The sequence below is a fragment of the Homalodisca vitripennis genome, chromosome 4, assembly GCF_021130785.1.
Source record: "Homalodisca vitripennis isolate AUS2020 chromosome 4, UT_GWSS_2.1, whole genome shotgun sequence".
Classification (NCBI taxonomy): domain Eukaryota; kingdom Metazoa; phylum Arthropoda; class Insecta; order Hemiptera; family Cicadellidae; genus Homalodisca; species Homalodisca vitripennis.
The window spans coordinates 106,610,740-106,634,323 of NC_060210.1; the positions used below are offsets into that span (position 1 = coordinate 106,610,740).

General features: G+C 32.3%; 1 protein-coding gene across 1 annotated transcript; it reads right to left on the reverse strand.

The window, feature by feature from the left end:
- Positions 1 to 1,228: 1,228 nt before the first annotated feature.
- Positions 1,229 to 22,107, reverse strand: LOC124361148 (probable glutamate--tRNA ligase, mitochondrial). Its single transcript, XM_046815189.1, has 9 exons — positions 22,030 to 22,107; positions 20,771 to 20,943; positions 16,213 to 16,408; positions 14,256 to 14,473; positions 13,245 to 13,470; positions 11,603 to 11,763; positions 9,113 to 9,264; positions 3,845 to 3,996; positions 1,229 to 1,360 (listed from the first exon to the last, which is right to left on the reverse strand). Exons 1-9 carry the CDS (start codon positions 22,105 to 22,107, stop codon positions 1,229 to 1,231), a joined length of 1,488 nt encoding a protein of 495 aa, XP_046671145.1.
- Positions 22,108 to 23,584: the final 1,477 nt, after the last annotated feature.

The window sequence follows — 23,584 nt, forward strand, 5'->3', positions numbered from 1 at the left end:
CTGAAGATGAAAATGAACAGCCCATTTTAATAATTGAAGAAGATAACAACACACCTCTACTTAACGACTTAAGAAAATTGAGTACTAGTGATGATCATCTTAAAGAAAAAAATGTAAATGAATGGGTGACAAGTGACCACGACCTTGAAAAAGATTTGTTTAGTAACGATCAAATCGTAGAAAAAGTCGTTGAGGAGGCAAGTGAACAAGCATTCCAGAGGACTCAGACTCAGACGATCAAGCAGAAAAAATTAGTTACGTAGAGGTGAAAAAAGCACTTAAGTTGGCCGCAATGTATATTGAGCAGCAAGACCTGTCGACAGCTGTAGATGTGATGTTCATTAAAGTATGGCTTCATAAAGACTATGGAGAAGAAAACACAAAAGAAAATAACATACTTCTTTTAGCATTTACCGGATATTTAATGTACTGTTCTGTTTCTGTGCCTAAAATTACCATACTTCAGAGACAAAAATAATGTAAGTTTTACTTTTATATTTTTCTTATACAATGTAGTACAGTATTACTCTATTGTTATTATGTATTCTATATGCCACTTTTCTTTGAAATATTAAAAGTAATTAGGTTTTCAGTAAAATAACCTTTTGAATTAGATACATATTTGTGTTTTCTTTTACCGGTATAGTATTACGTAGTTGGTACATATACAGTATATCAATTAAGGTTATGTTCGTCGGATTAACCGGCCAAACCGCTTTCTGACCGAGGGTTAGGTCCTGTAATGGCCGGTTAATAGGGCGTCTACTGTATCCGCTAAATATTATACTACAGTCTAAGCTTTGGAAATTTGTTTACCGCTATTATTACTCCTCCAAAATTAAAAAAAAATTCATGTTTTGCCCTCTGGTGTATGACACATTTAAAAACCTAAGTACCTTCAAAAAAAATTATGTTGTCATTTTGAGAAAACAAGAGAGGTTTTCACAAAAGCAATAAAAAGAAGTTTGAATTCCAAATCCATGATTGCAAGACTGTCAATGTTGGATCCAAGTTTTTCAAGTAACCAAACAAATCCTGAGTAGCCAGAACACTTTGAGTATCTGAACCCTTGATCAAGCTTATTTTAAATTATGCTGATAGATTGTGAGCACAGGATTGACCTATCTCAGTTTTCTTTAAAACAAATTCAGATCCAACCTACATTATAGAAAGTCAAATATGAAACTCATTAGGAGAAATCAAGACTAGATTATCATTAAAAAGCAGTTTATTTACATTGAGTAGTTTGGGTAGAGCTGTGGACTAGGTTCTGCTGGTGGTTCAGCAAGGTAGACTGAAGCCGAAACAGAGAGGTTTGACGACCGAGCATCTCCAACATTTCTGCCACTGCTGGTCCCTCCTGCCAACATTACACCACTGAATCTTGGCTTTAAGATTAAGGAAATAAATGATAAACTATATTTTCAAAATTATTTAAATTTGTTATAAATAAAAAAACATTACAATGGATTTAGTCAATTCTAGTGGATGCTTGCCAATCTGAAAATTTTATATAATATGCCATGGAAAAAATTAATAGGGCTTTTGAATTTCTCCGTTTCCTGATCTCGCAGTTTAGTGCAAGGTTATATAGCAAAGGGATTTTGTGGTTTAGTATGTTGGGTCTTACTTGTCTACAAGGCTACACACAGTTTATTATGAAAGCTACTTTTCACTATACTTACATGTAAGAACTGGTATCCCACAGGGCTCAATCCTGGGCCCAGTATTTTTTTAATGTACTTGTCTACAAGGCTACACACAGTTTATTATGAAAGCTACTTTCCACTATACTTACATGTAAGAACTGGTATCCCACAGGGCTCAATCCTGGGCCCAGTATTTTTTTTTATGTAAATGATTTACCTGGTAATATTGATACTAACCGTGTGAGCTCTTGTTTGCAGATGACCTGGCTGTACAAGTTAAATTTAATAATATTTTGTTTGCTACTGATGTCCTGTGTAATATTATTTGAGGACTGGACAGCTGCCAATTCACTCTGTCTCAATAAAGATAAAACCCAGACTCTAGAATTTTGTTTAATGCCTCCTAGCTAACAGAATGTTGACTATGTTAAATTCTTAGGAGTCATTCTTCAGAGTAACATCAAATGGGATATGCACGTTGAAATGTTATGCAATAAAGTGTCTAAAGGTATTTTTATATTAATTAGACTAACATTTACTGTAACTATAGACATCCTCATTACTGTCTACTATGCCTACCTTCACAGTTTCTTATTTTATGGGACAATGATTGTAACTAAAAAAAAAAACTGTTAATTTTACAAAAACATGCATTCAAAATTATAGCTAATGTAAACATAAGGATTCACTGAAAACCTTTACTTAAAAAGTATGGTATTCTTACAGCACCTGAACTATATATTTTAGACTATCTATTGTATACAAAAGAAATTTACATTGCATACTTACAAATAGATCTGTTCATAACAATATGACTAAAACCTCTAATTCTCTTAGAATATCTCAATGAATCTTAAAACCACTTTGAATTGTTTTACTTAAACAGGCATGAAAGTCTCTCTCTTCCTTCTCATCTTAAATCTCTTAAAATTAAATGTTTCAAGAAAAATGTAAAAAGTTATTAATCAGCCCATATGACATCAATGATTATTTTGCCATAATGGGATAGACACTTGCATTAGGCCTAGGCGATGTATATCATAGATGGTTGTTATGCTGAATTTGTTTCTGACACTGCTATACATAGTGAAGATTTTCTGGCAATAAAGAATTTGAATTTGAAGTACCTATGAGATGTTTTATGCTACTGTATGATTGATAATGTGTTATATCCCTAATTTAATGCTTAGAAGGTTCTAAAGCTTGTGGAAGTATCAACATTAAGAGCATATTGTTTGCAGTACATTTCAACTATAAGTTGCTCTCTTCTTATTCAGCCAAATTATTAACACTCACGGTGTACTAATATTAAGAATGATTTGATCTAAAATAAGTTCTAATCTTTTCAGCTACCTGAAATTCAACTTATTAATATTGTATGGTGCAATGATTGTAACCCAATCTGTCAGCCATCTCTATAATCTTTACTCATGTATACCTAAATATTATCTATTTGCATCAGAGTTGCTATGCTGGAAATATAACAGATAACCACAACTTAGTTATTAGATTGTCAGAAGTGTTGTCAAAAATGTGGTAGCTTCACATTAATCTTTAAGTGCCATGAAGTCATTTAACAGTGTATGCCACTTTCCCACTGATACAGTGCCAATGTACTTTTCCAAAAATACTAAAGAGTGTGGCACTTCACATACACTTTATTAAAAAATAAGCTGGTACTTAGGAGAATTAAGTTACATACTGATACAGTGGAGAACATTGTTTGTGGACTTAGTTGACTTCAAGAAATAGCATCTTTCATGGACATATGTCCATAATTAGCACAATAAGTATGTTAATGCATAAGAACCACGAAAATAAAACTTTTTAATGGAATGTTATTAACACTCAAATTTAAAACTTTGTGAGGTCTATAAGCTGAAAACTGAAGATTAAAAGGTGAACACAAGACGAAAATATCATGAGACCTGTGTATGACAATATCCATTTCATTATTTTGCAATACTTTACAAAAAAATATTGGTTGGGTTGAAGATTAAAAAGAAGAGATGATTTATCTTATTTTGTTTTCTAGATGCGGGCAAATGTCATGCATTTAACACAATAAAAAACAAAACATATTTGGGAACCACTTGGAATTATTGTACTTTAGAACAAAATATTTAACTAAAAATAAAATTCAGAAACTACACAGTACTGAATTTACCTTACTCAAAATAATTGTAAGAACTCACCTTGCAACCACAGAGGACTTGCCTGAGGAGGTGCATAACATCCTTGACCTTGAAATTGCTATCCTTGGCTAGGCTCCGTAATAAGGCTGCTAGTGGTTTCTGTGAAAAGTCTTGAGCCTTCTGCAGCTGATTATATGCAACACTCAGCAGTTCTGTCACCACAATAATCTTGATTAGTTACAAGCTAGCTGTACCAAAACGATTTTGAGTTCTACCCGATAAGAACAATGTTAACTTCAAACTGAAGTTTAGTAAGCATCCATAAATTTTTTTAGTTTTTTTCTTGTAAATTGTGTAGGCCTACTTTTTTAATATTTAAATCGTGTAAAGCATGTTGTGATTTATTTTACTGAATAAACTATAAAAATTCAAAAATACATTTGTAAGCGTATTAGTAATATCTTTAAAATGAGACATCTATATATTTGCAGCTAAAATGAGGACATAAAAGTAAAGTTTAGCATTACATTTATGCGTTTCAAATCAAGATGGTCACCAGTACAGACAGCAAGCAGCTGTTAAGTCCATATCTCAACAGAAACAGCTTGACCGGCTACATGTTGTTTATTTGGACAGAAGATTTAGTAAGTAGAGGAGTAAATAAGGGTTGTTTTATGCTTCTCATTTTTGAAGTAGGCTACATAAAGACATAATCTTAGTTTGGTGCATCATTTTTGTAGCATTATCAGGGAAGCAGACTGAATGACAATCTCCAAAGAACCATTTTACTTGATTTTTTAAAGTAATTTAAACTGTAGCATAAAATAAAATCATGAAATATTAAGCAAAGCATGAATTTCCCCACCAATTTTGGCTTTAAAAAGGGAAGATTCAATACTTTGATCTGGTTACAAAGGCTTTGGACATATGACATGAAACATTTTTTAATCTGTCCACAGCCTTGTACAGTGTAAACCATCAACTAACTAAGGTAGACAGCCCGAGTCAACTTTTAATGGGAAATCACAATTATTTTTTAGATGTAATTTAATAATGCTTATGGATTTGAAACTATATTTTTACCAATTAAACATTTTTATCATATGACAATTCTTGGAATATTGGAAATATTTTCATTTAACCCTTTTACTGCCGACGTCCGACATATCGGACGTCGGCATTTTTGCCGAAAACGCCAACGTCCGATATGTCGGACGTCTGTTTTTTTTATCGTTACTGGCTACTGTTATGTTCAAATGCCAAAATATTCGGTATTTTGGTTGTTTAGGAGCAAAGGATAATGAAAGAAGCCATTTGAAGAACTTTGGATTTCTATTTTTGTCGTCTTTGACTAGAATTGACGAACTACCTAGACAGCTGTCAAAACCAGATGATCGGATTATGTTACTGAAATCTTCGTTCATTGTTGTTGTTTACAATGTTATCGAAAGTTTTTTGAAGTGTTACTTTTGTTGATCAAGGATAAAATGAGTAAAAGAGTTACATCTAACTCTCCTGTGAGTGAGGGAACAATAAGTAAGTGCAAGACGAACTAAGTGACGATTTCCTTCTGAATTTGTCAGATTCAGATGCCGAGAACGAATCTGATATTATTGTTAGGGCTATTGATGACAATCAAAGTGATGTGGATGACACTGATGACGATCCTGACTGTATCTTACCATCAGATAATGAGGAGTTATTAGATAGTGAGGGGGATGTGGCACAGATAAGTTTACCTTCAAATTCCACTGGTAGGCCTAGAGGAGGCCTACCAGTTTTTGGGAAAATCCTCATAGTGCAGTTATGTTTCAAGGTAGCACCTTCAAATTTGGTATATGTTCTAAGCAATTGCTCTAGTTTATAATGATATCATGCTCATAATTTTAGTATAATTTTAAAAATAAATTATCAGATGCCAAACACAATTTTTATTTTTTTATTTATTTTTTATTTATATCATTTTTAAAAATAAATAATGTGTTTGTTTCAAATTAAAATGTCTTTTTATTATTTAAAAAACAGCATTTAAATACGAGTAAATAAAATAAAAATTCATGCAAATCTAATGAAAAATAAAAAAGATACAGCATTTTTTGTAAATGAATGCACAACAGTGATTTTCCTCCTTGGCAATTTTGACTGGTACAATAAAAAAATGGCCGGCAGTAAAAGGGTTAATATCACTAGTGAATTACAACACATATTCCAACAATTATTAGAATATATATTGTAATTCACTAGTGGTCTTAAATTATTATCACAAATTCATGTATGGTTCACATGAAAAATTGACAATGTTAGTTAATACTATTTCCTTATTGCTAGAACTAATTACTAAAACACAAATTACATTTTGTAGCCCTTAAGGTAATAGCTAACGCTCAGCCAACAATTTGATACTGTCAAGTAATCTAACAGTAAACTATACTAGAAGCAATATTTTCTTTTTAAGCTACACAAAATACTCAAAACTCTATGTAATATACTGCAATGAAAATAACAGGGATATGAATTGTGTAGAAAGTATTTGTCACTTGTTTCCTGGAGACATTTTCCCCTTTTACTATTATTTGACATGATGAAGAAATTAATTTAACAATGGATTTTTTTAATATCAAAACTTATTTGCAACAACGTGAAATTTTCTCATGTGCATTTTATTGTACTTGTAATTATTTTTAAATATTTGCTGCATGTCTAATGCGTAGGTGTATTTTTTACATATTAAACAATGGGATAGTTTGGGATTACCCTTTAAGATTTTGGTATTCAATGAATTATATTATTCACAAGAATCAGGAATTACAACTTTATTTTTGTTAAGTTTAGATTAGATGAAGTATCATTTTATTTTTTGGACATATCTCATAAATTGAATTAATTATTTGCTTAAAAATAATTACTTGCCCGTCACATTTCCAAATTCAATGTGAATTTTAGATGTTTTAAAGATGTAAAAAGAATTTTTGTTATTTATAGAAGTTCTTCTTAGGTATGAATAAAAAACAAGATGAATGATAAATGGCCAAAATACCACTCATAATTTATCTATGCTAGAAAAACATCCATGCCACACGGAAGTTAAAGTAAACAATATTTTGCCTGAATAGATAAAAAGAAAATGGTTTCATTGTATTTATTTATAATACTTATCAAAAAACTTAATATTTACGTTAGGTTGGAGAATTTCCTAAAAAATAGTTACTCATGACAAAACTCAACTTATGGTTGCTCATGGGTTTTTTTTAAGGAAAAGTTAAAACTTAAAAAATGGAAATGCATGGGTGTGTTAGTATTCCATGAAGAATAAAATAGTTTTTACATGATTCATGGTAACTTGAATTGAACATTATTCTTATAATTCTTTTTTGAAGTTTAAATACTTTTTTTTGGAATCAATAGAATTTCCCCAAAAAGTTAGCCTATATCACAAATGCGTAAGTATGTAGGCAAAATAAATAGTTAGAACAGTATTTAGCCTTGTTACGAGTGGAAGTATATGGAATGCAAAACAAGTTGAATAACGTTTATCCCAAAAATTTGATATATGTTTTTTCTAATTAAGACTTGATCAATAGTGACTAAATCCTTGCTGAAGTTATTGATACTATGCTCTTATTAGCTAATTCCAGAATGTTAATAAAATATTTAGTGGAAAAATACAAAAGTTTACTTTTTAAACTGTTTAGCTTTTTTAAACTGTCCATTGGAATGAAACCATGAGCTCGCTATGATTATTGAGTTGTCAGGAACCATTTTTAGATTGGTTTTATTTTCTCTTAAAACATTAAGTGTAATATTGTAAGTAAAAAGAACAACTGATGCCCCTCCTAAATTTGATTGGAGGTAATTTACATAAAGAAGAAGGAGCAATAGATCTAACACAGATACTTGTGATACCCCTTTATTATTAGGTTTCCAACAAGAATAATGTTTAACAGAAGAAACCGTCAGTGTAAACAACCTGCTATTTCCTATTCATTAAATATGACTAAGGGATTATTAATAGATCCTGTATTTAGGTTAGTACTTCAATCAATTGATTAGGCTTACATCAGTTTTTAAATGTTAAATAAATATTGTATTTTTACCAGTGTTTCAAGTTTAATGTACTGATTTTTTCTGTAGTATTGAAAAAAAACTATTAAATAAATTTCAACAGACAACAGGTCATATTTATTCGATCAAGACTGTTGGTAAAGAAATAAACTGCATATACAGCTAATTAAGACCAATTTTATTATTTTAGATATAAAATACAAAAGATTTCCTTTAAAATGTAGTTTGAACTGTTTTTTTTTTTAAACTATTTTTGGGCACCTGATGAACATTTTTTGAAATAGTAACTTAAAAACATGTTGACATACTTGTAATTATGATTTTAAATCTTTGCTTGTTTGATTCATTCTAAAGTAACCTTGCAATTAAAAAAAAATAAAATTAGATTGAAACAAAAATTTTGAATACAAAAGTTTTTAAACCTTCCAGTTTTCTGAAACCTCCCGGATATTCAATCCCCCTCCTCAAAGTTTTACATGGTGACACTACTAATATTACAGAACTGCTGAAAAGATTAAAACAGATACTGCAAAGGATCTTCATTATCATATTTTTGCCATTGTTGACTGCGGCAGTCGCATTACGGTGCTGAGTCAGAGCGAGAGTGTCCAAAATTGCTCAGTATAGATCCACAGTGAAGGCGTTATAGTTAGGCCTTTATTGTACAGTAGTGTAACACGTTGACTGCAACAGAGTCAGAATGAGAGTACTCAAGAATACTCAGACTAGCGCCATAGTGAAGGTGTTATATTAGACCTCTATTGTATGGTAGTGTAACACGCTGACTGCAACAGAGTCAGAATGAGAGTACTCAAGAATATTCAGACTAGCGCCATAGTGAAGGTGTTATATTAGACCTCTATTGTATGGTAGTGTAACACGCTGACTGCAACAGAGTCAGAATGAGAGTACTCAAGAATACTCAGACTAGCGCCATAGTGAAGGTGTTATATTAGACCTCTATTGTATGGTAGTGTAACACCCTGACTGCAACAGAGTCAGAATGAGAGTACTCAAGAATACTCAGACTAGCGCCATAGTGAAGGTGTTATATTAGACCTTTATTGTACAGTAGTGTAACACGTTGACTGCAACAGAGTCAGAATGAGAGTACTCAAGAATACTCAGACTAGCGCCATAGTGAAGGTGTTATGTTTACAAACTTTAATTAATGACTTAATTTCTCTTTAAAAGTATTTGAATTAATTTGATTTTCTAATTAGTAAAGTTTGAATTAGCTAGATTCTACTGTATTTTATAATGTACCTGCTTGCTTGTCATCAACAGTAGCGGGGGTTGGCCGGACCCACAGGTAGGAGAATTTAGGCTCCACCAACTGGCTGAGGCGAGTTACACGTTTCTGACTCCACAACAATACGGAACGAATATAGTTTTCATCTAAGTCAAGTGTCTCCAACCTATTTGGATGAGAAAAAATATATGATCAATGAATTAGTCACTACCTAAAAAGCGCAAATTTACTTCCATGCCTTATATGTTACTCCCATGGAGAAGCAAGTTTTGTGATTTATATTGCAAACAAATGTTTAGTAGTAACTGTCATACCAGTACTAAGCAGAATTGGGAATATACAGATTTTGCAATAAACCCTCAGACTCCAATCTGCTGTTTCCTTGAAAATTCTAACATTAAAATACACCAGATTGTTTTGGAACCCTGACTTCCAGCCCTATTACACCATTGGGAATAACTATTTTGCCAATAATCATACTTGATAGTATATAGAATAGAAATATCAGCATTGGGAGTGGCCACTCTATCCTGTACGATCCATTAAGGCATTGAAAACACACCACGAACCATGTCTTGACAGTGTCATTCCATTCCTGAATTGAGAATATAATACTCCATCAACATAATATAATTTCTATAGTCAACTCTCGATTATCCATGGTAATCAAGGGCAAACCTCTCACTGTTAGCCCAAAGTCACAGTTAAAAGGAAGGGAGCCATTAACAATGTTAAACTAGTAATTAATTGCTAAATAAAATGGTTTTCGGTTAAACTGACCTAACAAGGGTATTTTTAATCCATTAATATCATATCTTAAGTTGATAATACAAACAAGTTACACAATACCGAAAAAAATTTATAAATAATGTAAAATATTTACAATTTAATTAATGAGTAATAATGACTTATTATTTAATTGGAAGAAATCGAGCATTGTTTATTGTAAAATAGTACTAAATGTTAATAAAACAATACTTTTCCAATATGGTTTATATTTTGGAAAGCCCTTTAAAAACCAAAGGGTTCATCATCAGGCGACTCCACAAATACACATAAAAGATCCCTATTTGTATTTGTACAAATATTTGTGGAGTCACCTGATGATGAACCCTTTGGTTTCGAAAGTCCTCATTCAAAAAGAAACCATATTGGAAAAATATTGTTTTATTAACATTTAGTACTATTTTTAATTTTTTCCAATTGCTCAAAGAGCCTTCAATTGTTTATTGTGTTTCTGTAGCAGCTTCCTTATTATTGTCGAACATAATTCCGCAAATGGAAAAGACATTTTTATACTTCCACATTAAATTTATTCCATACAAAAAATTAAAAAAAAAAATTTAATGTGGAAGTATAAAAAATGTCTTTTCCATTAAAACCTACTCACTTCCACCAAGAATACAAAGCAGATAATTCCGCAAAACCAGTTTGTCACAAAGCAAACTGTCTTCCTGCCCCTCAAAATATACTCAACGTGATATTTTGCTGCTCTATGCGTGACCTTGGGCTCAGCTGGTAAACTCTCTCCCCCCCTCCTAAAACAAAGGGGGGGAGTCTAAAAATAGCCGCAATCAAAACATTTACTATTATATAGTGAACAGGGAGATGGACACAGCGACCCATGTCATCATAGTAAGGCTACATGTGTCATCTACATGTTCTTACTATGGTAAAGTCTACCAGAATTCCAAAATTAAAGATTTGGGCAATAGTACCAAGTATCAATGAATTAAGTCTATAAATATAATTATTGAATGTTACTGCTAAATTTATTTTTTAAATGGGGCAGTCTGTATATAACGCATCAAGTTTGCATCAAGTTTATAACGTACAAGTAAAAGGAAATTGTAAATTGTTAGATATAATTTTGAGTCATAAGTTTTACTTTTATATTTCACGGTTCTATTTTAGTATTTACATCATATGTAAATGGAATATTCATGCCTTAGTATTTGAAACCTTTCAAATCCTTTTGAAAATCATCTATCAAATATCTCAGCAACAGGATCTACTAATAATCCTAAGCCCATTAATGTGGCTCCACTTTTTGTAGGGCATTCACTTGTACCGTTATTTAGTTGTATTATACAGGGCCTTACTTCGCTTTCGTGTAGCTCCGGGTAAAATTGTCCAAAAAAACCGGTCTAAGTACAAACCTAATAACACATATATATATTTTTGCAACCCTGTTACTCGTTACTGGTCATTATTATTTTTTCTGATGTACTTGGAACTAAATTATTAGCGGAATGATGACCTAATTGACATGCATAGTAATATTTTCTCTCTTGAAGACTGTCATAATAAATCAGTATTATCAGCCCTGAAAGGTCAAGATTGATTTATTAGTGTATAATCCCCTTTACTACAGTACAAATCATCATACAAGCGAGATTTGTAATGTGTGCCTCATGAATTATTGAAAGTAGCAATGGTAATTAAGTGAGGGATTCCAATTTAATTATGAATGAATACAGAAAAAAGTAAATAAAGAAGCTTGCCTGTCTTTATATGTCTCAATCACCAAGGATTGGAACTTGGAAATCAAATTTGTCATTTCTGATTCATTGGCCATCTGACGGACAAGCTCTTCATGGTTAAAGTCATCCAGGCGGTCGAGAGATACTCGACACGATGCAACACCTATTAATCCTGCGTCAAACTGTAATTTAAAATTTCACATACAAAATTATGAATACAAATTTACTTCACCCATGTGCAATATAAATTCAATTCTCTAAAATATGTTTTTTTAAAAGAAAATTTATAGACTATCATAAAATATACATTGACTTCTGAACTAAAATTAATTATTATTTTGCTTTACTTTACCCATTCTTTATTAACCAGTTATGAACTGTTATATGAGAAATGGTTTCTAAACTTCAGGCCAGTAACAGGATCAACTCAATGATCGACATCTGTCTTGACATCTGTAACAGCCTAGTGGTCAATTTTGATTTTAATATGATCTTGACCAAGATGATAGGTCAATTCCCATCATCTAGGGTAAATCAACCATTCTGCTGATTTAGCTATGCAACATAGTGGATTTAAAAAGTAACAGACAAGTTAAGTTTCAAAATTTTGCTTGAAAGTATAAGAAATGTGATAGCTGTCCTACACTTCTGCTGTCAATGAAAGAGTTAAATTATACAAACAAAAATTTTCATAGAAAAGACTTTGATGTTTTATATATTACGACCACTGATCAATCCATGCTTATTTGAATATTATTATGTTTCCAGTTTACGGTTCAGATTTAGAAAATTAATTTTTATGTTCTACTCCTTAAGATATGAGCAGTTAAGCATATTTAAAAAGTATTTATAACTAGCACCGTCTACGTATATTACAAAAACTAACAAGGATTTTAGCATTGATTTGTAGCTAACTATTTTTAATTTTATCTACATATGCACAGATAAAAACACATTGAAACAGATTATGAAAAAATATATGGAATAGCAAGTAGATATCTATGAAGAGTTTCTTGATTTTTGAACAGTGATTTTACATACCTAAAACAATTATTTTATATGATTATTTGATATCACTCAAAGGCTCTTAAAAACTCTAGATATGCCTTTTGTGGATATTTGAAATCCAAAGCCCACGGGGTTCTAAGGTTCCAACATTAAACTTATGAGAGTATTTTTTTTTTAGTTTAAAACTACTGATTACTAAAACATGCAATTATTTCTCATCGACTAACAAACTTAATATCAGCACATTGGTTATAGCATGATAAATAAATCAAATATTGCACAACAAAAACCAGTTAATAATTTAGTAAAAAGAATAACATATTTTACATAAGAAATTAATCAGTATTTTAAGATAAAGTAATAGGAAAATATGATTTCACAATAATATATTTACAGGTGAATATTGTTTTTAAAACTTGTGATTAACTTTCCTCTCAAAATAAAGGATTTGGAAACCAAAATGTGTGAAAAGGGAATTTTAAAGATCAATGTCAAAGGAGGAGAGAGGTATTACACTAAGTGGCTCACCTGTACAATGTAAAATTATCAATACATCAGATATATACAACATTTTATTTAGTTTTTAACATATAAATAGGTGCAAGTAAGTAGTAGTTCAATTTAAATACTATTAAAAAAAATTAGAGATGCCTACCTCAGATGCTAGCTGGTCCATACTGAGGCTTCGCACTTGGTCACTGTTGTCGCGATGGAAGCCCCCGCCTGAGAAGGTGACAAAATTCATGAGTGCTCGTGGGAACACCCCAGAGGACTTGTAATACTTGACAGTAACATCCCCTTGGCGCTTGGAGAGCTTGGTGCCATCAGAGTTGAGAAGAAGAGGTAAGTGGGCAAACACGGGTGGTTCCCATCCAAAACCCCTATAATAAATCATCCCCTCACTTAAAAGTTCAATGTGGTGAAATTAATTCTTTGCATTTTTAATAAGTACTGAATATTACTATTCTTGGTTTACTCATATTACAACAGCAAAAGTGGTAACTGACTTACTGATATAAAAGATTTCATTATTTCCCAGCAAAACCAAAAAGAACTAAACTGGAGATAATAGGAAAATTCATACTTTGAAATAAAAATGAATAACCTTATCTTCACCCTTTTCTGTGTATGCCTGATATTAGAATGCTCCTAAGCACTACCTTTTATTTATATAATTCTTTATTGAATGATCAAAATATTTAAAGAGTTTTCTTAAAGTGATTATATCTTTTTTTTAAACTTCAAGGAAATATTTACCCAACTGAAAACCGACTGTACGACCTTCTAGATAAGGCATTAAAAGCACTTTTCAATGCCTGGTGAATTTTGGCGATTGCAGTGAATAAAAAATATTGTATGGTTTGTAAATTATGAAAATTGAATCTGTTTAGCTGATTCAGGGTTTTTCAGTTTGCTACAACCATACCAACACAAGGCTACACAAATAATGTTATTAAAAGTGAACTTTTACTGTAAGGTAACACTTAGTTCCTACAAATAAAACATTAATAAAAAATGTAGTTGTTCATATCAAGTTCTCACATATGTATGGTATGATTGTATAAAACGTCAGTATTACTATACAGGTACAGAGTATACATGTACAGGAAGATTGTTGTAATGAATTGACATGAACTGACAGTACTAAGAGCATGTAAATACTAACTTATACAGCATGATATGTTTAGGGGTGGAAGACTGCCACTCGACTCCCCTCAACACGTGGCTTATCCTCATGTAATGGTCGTCTACAACATTAGCCAGGTGATAGGTAGGGTAGCCATCTGACTTCAGTATAACTGGGTCTCCTCCTTCACTTGCCACTACATCATGTGTTATGTCGCCATACACGAGATCATGAAATCTCTCACAACCAGGGATCAACTGGAAACAATAAACACACCTACTATCTGTGTAAGCAAGTAAGTTAGATGTTGTGTTTTTGTAAGAAAGTCTTAAAAGTGTAATTGTGTTTAGTTATGTCTAGTATTGTGTGTGGCACCTTGCTACAAAATGTTTTACATTCCAACAATTATTAAAACCAGTATTCTGGGTTAGTGTCTGTATAATATGTACAATATTTTTTATAAAGCATTTATAGTTTAGTACTTAATAGTTTGAAACATGTGGTAAACAAAACCATTCTCAACCATTAAAAAACATAAAAAACAACATTTTTCTTTTTACTAACCTAAAAGTATGATTTTTCCAGTTCTTTGCCTTAATATTTGTAATAAACCAAATAAACACTTTTGTTAATTTTAGGTCATTACAAAAATTGTTAAAGGGTTTAAAGATAATTTATCCCTTATGTAATTTATCCTTTACGTGACCCATTACCGACTCACCAAAACACAGACAACTGACCCCTTCCAAATTGGATTACAACTGGAAAATATTCGGTTAGAAGAGGAACTTTATTGTGTGTCAGACTTCAAAAACACAAACTAATGAATACTGACAACTCAAAACCAATTTTCAAACACTTCAATATCAACTTGTTGTTTAAAATTGAATTGACGATTGTACTGCTTTTGACTTAATAAATAAAAAACTATTCCATTCTCTCTTATATAGACTACTATTATTGAGTTACTACATAAAATCTTTAATGTAAAAAACCAGAAATTGTATTTTAATACATATAACAAAAATATTCCTTAAAGTATGTGAATTACATGAGCTACTAAGGCTGCAAGACAGAAAATACAATTAGATCAGCTCATTTGTCAAAACATGGCACTGACTTTGCTAACAGCTCTTCCTGTCTTGGCAACTGCAAGGTGGCATTGTGCAAATACAAGATTTACTAAAAAAATAGGAGTTTGGATAAATTTTATAATTCTAGTTAAAACCTAACAAGTTTTAATAAGAATAAACTAATAATAATAGTAAATTAAAAATGAAAATAATTATTGCTAATTGCTAATAATTTATGTAGATTTTTAACAATATTGAATTAATCAATGATTCTGTAAAGATGTGCAAAAGTACGTGCATGGTGCCTTGACAAGATTTTTAGACAAAATTATCATGTCACATACCAAAAAAAACCCGAGTTTATTATGAAAGTAAATATGAAAAACACTTTTCAACTTCACGTATGCAGTAAATATGGTATTTACATGAAACTCAATATTTCACAGAGTTTTAACTATAATTACTTAAGTTTCATTTTTACCAAAATTATTGGCTTAGAAAGACCTTTAAAACGTGTGTGTGTACGTGCATGTAAAAACATGTATACTTGAAAAAAGCTATGAAGCATACTTTGAGGATTTTTAGATTACGTATTACAAAATATTTGAAACAACCATTAAAACTCTTAGATTTTAAGAATTTTTTTGAAAGGATACTTTTATCTGAAATATAAAGTTTTAGAATAAACCAAATTCAAATGCCATTAAAAATAACTTACTTTTACTATCATTTTTATTGGGCCTGTGGTGTTATTAATGGCCACAACACATCATTCTGTTTCATTTTAAAATATTAATTTAAAATTTATAACCAATTTATCTAATGATCCTCTAATAGAAACTTACCTATTACTGGCACTGATTCTTACAAATTCAAAACTAAAATTGTAACATGTATATCACAAACAGAATATTTGATTATACCTTTAATCTGACACACCGCTCCAAACCTGATGCCAGTTTCTCTTGAATCTCCTCCTCAGTTAGATTTCGACACCTATTATCATATCTAGGAATTTGGCGTCTACGAGTTGCATCTTTTCTCAATAATTCAAGTCTATGCCCAGTGCAGAAACAGTAGTAAGCAGCACCATTTTCTATCAGCTTATCCACCGAAGATCTAAAAATTAAAAACAGCGACTTTATGCTCAGAGTCTTTCTCATGGAAGCGAAAGATTGAATAACTATATTTGTTCAATTAAGAAACCTAATAGAGACTGAGAGGTTTATTTTATTAAAACAATATTCAAGATTCAGCTCCTTCTGTAAAAAGTCCTTAATTTAACATTGAAAATAAAACCGTAAATATATCGGTTTATATAGGTCTCATTATGCACCTATTGATTTTGAACGGTTTCCTAAAATAAAAAATATGACCACAGAAGTTGAAAATGATGGTGAATTAAGAGATACTTTAAAGGCATGGCAAGGCATTCTACAACAAAGGCATAATAAGTCTTTCTCTAAATGAAAAGTGCCTTCTTGTAGATATTTTGCATTATTTACAATAAAAGCAAACTCTTGAATTCTACCACAGAGATGACCTTCAGTGATGTGAGAGGTATAATAATGTAATATATTTATTAATGTCTTGTTATGTTGCATTTAACAATATATCTTATCAGACTCATCAGTCTGGCACTGATAATAAATTTCATTGGCAATAAAACTAGTATGAATGTTATGAGGACTTTCTTTCTGTTTTATCTATCACCACATAAATATAATTTATGAAATTCAACTTTTTTGTTAAATAACTTTATTAAACCCTGTAATGTATTAAGGTTAACAAATAAACAACAAAAACACAATTTTAAAAATAAATATAATTCATTAATAAAGGATTAAGTTAATTTTTATAAATCTGATATAGAAATAAACAATAAATATACAGTATATAAATTTTAATTTACTTGCGAAGTTCATAGTTTAATGATGTAAAAAATTAAAGACATTTTCAAAGGTCAAAGATATGGGGATTAAACTGTACCAAATTATATATATATATATATATATATATATATATATATATATATATAATAATATTTAGCTTAGTGTAACTTATGTTATAATTAAGTTGTCTCTCACAAAAAGGAATATATCAAAAATAGGAAAATACGTAAACTAGTTTACAAGAAATAATAACTTGTAAATAACTTGCAAGTGTTTAATAACAACATAGTCAACTTGTGAATTTTTGTTATATTGCACTGTATTAATCCAATTCTAAAAATAGAGACAACTTAACAGAAATAACTTTTATTAGGATTTGCGAATCCAGGGACATATGCAATTTTGATGGACCTGTTACTTGGGGCTTCTGAAGAAGCATTCTGTTCTATGATCAATCCTATACCGTAAAATTATAATATAAGTATAATTAATTATTACAGTAAAACTTCGATGTATCGAACTTCAAGGGGAAAAACACAAATTTGATATAACGAGAATTTCAATATAAGGATGTTTAATATATCAAGACCAATAGTCTTGGATCTAGGGTAGACTTCAACATATGTTAACAATATTGTTGTTCTGGGATAAGATAAAGTTTTCATTTTATCATCACACTTAAACACGAAATACTGTCACAGTTTAAAATCTTAAATGCACAGTTCACTGAGAGTTAATTTAAATTTGCTCGATTCAAGGTAATGTCTAACTGAGGATGGATAAATGATTCACCACTGGCGACAACAGAAAATAAAGAAGTGTCGGTGACGGGGATTTCAAGTTTCGACATGAAAATACGGTACTGTACTTAAAGTTTGTTGATTGGTAAATTAAAACTTCTATATATAGGGATTATTTATGTTTAACCTTTGATATTTAGAGATTAACAGTTTGTAAAACATAGAGTGAAAATTCAATATATATTAAAGTTATTTACGTTAAGCCTTTGATATATATATATATATATATGTTTATTAATTATATATGTTATTTAATAGCCACGAGGTATGGCTATTAAATAACGGGACTGATATTGTAAAAAAATTTATTTTCATTTTAAACATAATTACTTATTATCACCTTCATTTACACCCCTTCTCTATCCCTGCAACGCTCCATGCGAATTTTCCATTGTTGGAAACAATGCTGAAAGTCATCTTCTGTCAACTCTTTCAGGAGTCTTGCCGCTTTTTCTTGAACTGCTTCTACGGATTCAAATCTCGTACCTTTCAATGCAAATTTCACATTAGGGAAAAGATAAAAGTCGCATGGTGCTAGGTCTGGCGAGTAAGGTTCTAACACTGGGATGCTGTACTTGGTCAGGAACCGCTTGACAGATAACGCGGAATGAACTGGCGCATTGTCTTGGTGCAAAATCCATGATTTGTCCTTCCACATTTCGGGTAGTTTTTTTCTTACTCTTTCACGTAGTTTATTAAGTACCTCAAGATAGTAATGTTGATTAATTGTTTGACCTTCAGGAACCCAGTAAAGGTACACAATCCCACGAATGTCTAAAAAAACAATCATCATTGCTTTAAATTTTGAATTGCTCATTCTTGCTTTTTTGGCTCTCGGTGAAGTTGAGGTCTTCCAATGCATGGATTGGCGCTTCGTTTCCGGATCATAAGTAAAAAACCACGATTCATCACATGTTATTATTCTTTCCAATAAATTTGGGTCATTTTCAATGGCATTCAAAGTGTCAGTACAAACATTTTTACGAGCTGCTTGTTGATCAATCGTAAGAATTTTTGGTACCATTTTTGCACACACTTTTCGCATGTTCAAATTGTCATGTAAAATTTGCCGTACACATTCTTTATCAATGCCTACAGATTCAGCAACTGCACGAATGCTTAATCGTCGGTCAGACCGAATCAAATTAGCAACTTTTTCGACACTGTCTTCCGTTTTTGATGTTGAAGGACGACCTGGCCGCGAATCATCTTCCACGTTTTGTCGACCATCTTGAAAACGCTTAAACCATTCAAAAACACGAGTCCGCGATAAAAATTCATTGACATACACTTCTTTTAGTAAATTATAGGTTTCGGTAGCGGTTTTTCCAAGTTTAACGTGAAATTTAATAACAATTCGTTGTTCTATTATTATGCTAACCATTTTTCCGGCAAAACAAAATAACAACACTTACATAAATGAAGGTTATGACACAACAATGTTGTTTACAGAAACGAGACTAACTGCATTCTGAAGAGGAAATCTCAAACTATACAGCTGTTGGTCATTGTTGGTTGGCGCATGCACACTCGTTCCACTGCAGCGTCAGTCCCGTTATTTAATAGCCATACCTCGTATATATAGGTGCACTGAAGTAAAACGATTTATCAAGGAATTCGATATATTGAATTTCAACATATTAAGGTTCCATTGTACGAGGGGTATTAGAAAAGTAAGGTTCCCTATGCCGCCGAGACAGAATGCGATATGTTGGGAGAAATCTGGCAACACTGTCTTACTCATCAGCTGTCCTTCTCTCTATCCATACCACTCGCGCCTCGCTACGTCCAACAGTGCCGGCCTAGCTGCCTTCGAAGATGGAGCTCCCTATCATTGTTACCGCCAGATGTGAAATTCGTGCTGTGATACGTTTTTTAAATGCAAAACAGATTTCACCTATTAAAATTTATCGTCAGTTAATCGAAGTTTATGGGGAAAACTGCATATCTGTTCAACATCCCAAAACCAAGCAGCAATCACGTGAATGGCGTCACTCAACTTCGCCTAAGCCGAAGAAGTTCAAGCAAACACAGTCTGCTTGGAAAGTCATGACAACCGTCTTTTGGGACAGGAAGGGCCTGCTTTTGATCAATTTTTTGCCTCATGGAACAACAGTAAACTCTGACAGATATTGTGACACATTAAGAAAACTGAGACTCGCGATCCAGAACCGCCGGAGATGAAGATTGTCCAGTGGTGTGAGGCTTCTCCATGACAACGCTCGACCTCATGTCTCATGTCAAACTCAAGAACTGCTGACAAATTTTGGCTGGACTATTGTGCCCCATCCCCCCTACAGCCCAGACCTAGCCCCAAGTGATTATCACTTATTCCCAAAATTAAAGGAACACTTGGGTGGCCAACGCTTCAGTACCGGTGATGAAGTCAAGGAAGACGTTACTCGATTCCTCAAAGGATTGGCCGCAGAATTCTACAACATGGGGATAGAAAAATTGGAGCATCGTCTACAAAAGTGTTTGGACAGAAACGGTGACTATGTGGAAAAATAGCTTAATTTTTAAATTTTAAATTGATGTATAACACTAAGTAGAAATATAGAGCTGTCTATTTGAAAAAAAATGGGAACCTTATTTTTCTAATACCCCTCGTATATACACTTAAAGTAAGTAGGTTTATTAGACTGTCTTACTTTAGTAAATGGATATTATATCAAAACAATATAACATTTCTTAATGTTTAAACCAGTTCTTTAAGAATGTTACATGTGTAGTCAAATCAAAGAAAGTGTGTTTTATTGTAATGTTTAGAACATGTCTCTACACCTTACTTGTACAGGTCTAAACGCTGTGACTGAAGATATGGTCCGAATCGACCTCCTGTCATCGGTCCCTCATCAGGAACGATTCCTGCCCATTCCAGATCCTTATGAAGTTGTTCCACTGCTCCTTCAACAAGCCTCGTCTGATCTGTATCCTCTATTCTTAAAATAAAAGTGCCTCCCTTTGAACGTGCAAACAAGTAATTGTAAAGTGCAGTTCTTAGGCCTCCAAGATGCAAAAATCCTGCAAAAAATTAATTACAATCTTTTAAAATAAACTTGAGTGGTAATAATGTTTGCTCTAAAGATAAATTATAGGAGAACTTCACACATTCATACATAATGTATAATATTCAAACTTATAGGTCCAGTTTAGACTTTAATCTTACCTTAAATTTAAAAGAGATTAAGAACAATCGATAATTTGGTAGGAAAATGGGTTTTCAAGCATTTACCATTATTAATGTAAAAAAAAATAGAAAACTATGTTTGACGGATTGGACTCTATCTTCATAAAAAAAACTTATTGAAAGGCATACACCAAGAATAAAAAATGTAGTGTGCCTCAATTAGTTGTCGTTTGAAATAATTCTCTTCTTGGTGTATTGAATTGAGCAAACTTTTATCAAAATATAAAGAAAAATGTACAATGTATCATGATTTATCTCACTGCTGTGATCTACAACTGATGTAATGTTTTCTTAGTAAAACACTTACTATTTACACTATGAATATTATACAGAAGTAACAAAACATTATAAAACAAACTCTACAACAAGCATTAAAAGTATAACAGTGTTTGTAGTCTAAGAAATAAGGGCGAACTGAAGGACAGTAATTAGGGAGACAAGTGGACAAAAACACAACAATAGAAAACAAACAACTGTTCCATGATATTGGCATAGAAGAAACACAATTTACATTGTATGCGATATGACTGCACGGAATGGGATTGAAAATTTGATATACACACTGTAAATTGTTAAATAAGAAAAACATTTGAGCATAAAATGAGGTTGTCATAGAGTTTTCAGACCATAATTAATAAAAGTAGACCATAGCTCAAACAAGGAAACACCAAACAACTTGCTAACTATCGGCCGATATCACTGATACCAACTTTTTCTAAAGTTATGGAAAAATTATTTTTGAGCAGATTCCTACAACACTTGTCAATGAACCAACTGCTTACATCACAACAACACGGTTTTCAGGCTGGAAGATCAACAACAACAGCACTTATTAGCCTTGTCGAATTCCTAACAGACCAACTGGAAGAAGGCAACACAGTTACTACTATCCTGCTCGACTACTCTAAGGCCTTCGACTGCCTTAGCCATACACATCTTTTAGACAAACTGACAAATCTTGGAGTGAAAGGACAATCATACAACTGGATAAAAAGCTACCTAACAGAACGAAGACAAATTGTCGAAATAAACCATACCAGCAACGTATTAATACAACAGATAAAATCACTTCCACAGATCATTAATCGTGGAGTACCACAAGGATCTGTACTAAGGCCTATTTTGTTTATTTTATACACAAATGACTTCCCTAGCTACATGCAAGACTATAGCCATACACTGATGTATGCTGACGATACGGTCCTCCTCCTTGGTCAAAAAGAACCTGAACAACTTGAAATAGCAGCATACACCGCACTAAACATGGCAATACAATACAGCCAAGGAAATGATCTTGTTATAAATGAGAATAAAACGAAGCAGCTGGTCCTAGGAAGACACAAAGAAACAACAGGAAGGCTACCAAATCTGGAGGAAACTACTAATTCAAAGTACCTGGGTATATTAATTGATGACCGTCTTGCTTGGACTGACCACATAGATTCCCTTTGCAAGAAGCTCAGCACAGCACTGTATGTAATCCACAGAATAAAAAATATTAGTGACACAGCAACAGCAAAGATAGCTTACTACGCCCTCTATGAATCTAACCTCCGGTACGGGATTGCGGCATGGGGGGGCACTACAACAAGCAACTTGCAACGGCTCCTTGTCCACCAAAAAAGAGCAATCAGGGTTCTAAAGGGTCTCCAGCCTAAAGAATCCTGTCGTCAAGCCTTTGCAGAGTTGAAAATACTCACTGTAGTGAATCTTTACATTCTGGAAGCAGTCTCTTTCCTCCACCTCAAGTCACCCGCAGCAGCAAGAACCAGTGCCCAAATTCACAGCTACAACACCAGACATGCCTCTAGCTACCAACTCCCTGTACACAGACTGACAGCCACAGAAAGGAAACCGACCTACGATGTGGCCAAGTTATGGAATGCCCTTCCAGAGGACCTGAAGATGACCAGCAGGCTGCAGTTTGGACAACTCCTGAAGTACTGGCTACAAGAACATCCTTTCTATCAACTTGATGAATTTTATCAATGGACTGACAATGCCTAACCACTGAATTTTAACATGTATTTCTATGACCCTTGTTCTTATCTCTATGATAATGTACAAAAGAATATCAATAAACAAAAGATTGTTTTATGTTTCCCGATTTAACCCAAGTTTTGACTTTGAGGCTGTTCTGTGAGTTAACCATTGGAGATACAACAAAAAGTGACTAGACCTTTTTTGTAGGAAATTTTATTCTTTTAAACAATTTTGACTTCAGATTTTAGCTAAATCCTCTGGTTTTCTCGATACAGAGTGTGGGAAAAAAGATTGCACTGGTCAGCCATTCTGAATTATTGTTATGGTGGTTTAAAATTAAAACTGACCTACTATCAAATATTTTCTGGCAATTGACTATATATAGATATTAGAGGCTGTATATATATATATATATATATATATATATATA

What these genes read in the sequence shown, in the direction of transcription:
- LOC124361148 (XM_046815189.1), bottom strand. Translation starts at nt 22,107, where the DNA reads ATGTGTATGGCTAAGGCAGTCGAAGGCCTTAGAGTAGTCGAGCAGGAT. An exon ending in CAGCGTTTAGACCTGTACAA is followed by an intron (nt 16,409 to 20,770) that starts GTAAGGTGTAGA and finishes TTTAATTTTTAG; the next exon opens with ATCTTCGGTGGATAAGCTGA. An exon ending in AAGTCCTCTGTGGTTGCAAG is followed by an intron (nt 1,361 to 3,844) that starts GTGAGTTCTTAC and finishes TAATGTTGGCAG; the next exon opens with GAGGGACCAGCAGTGGCAGA.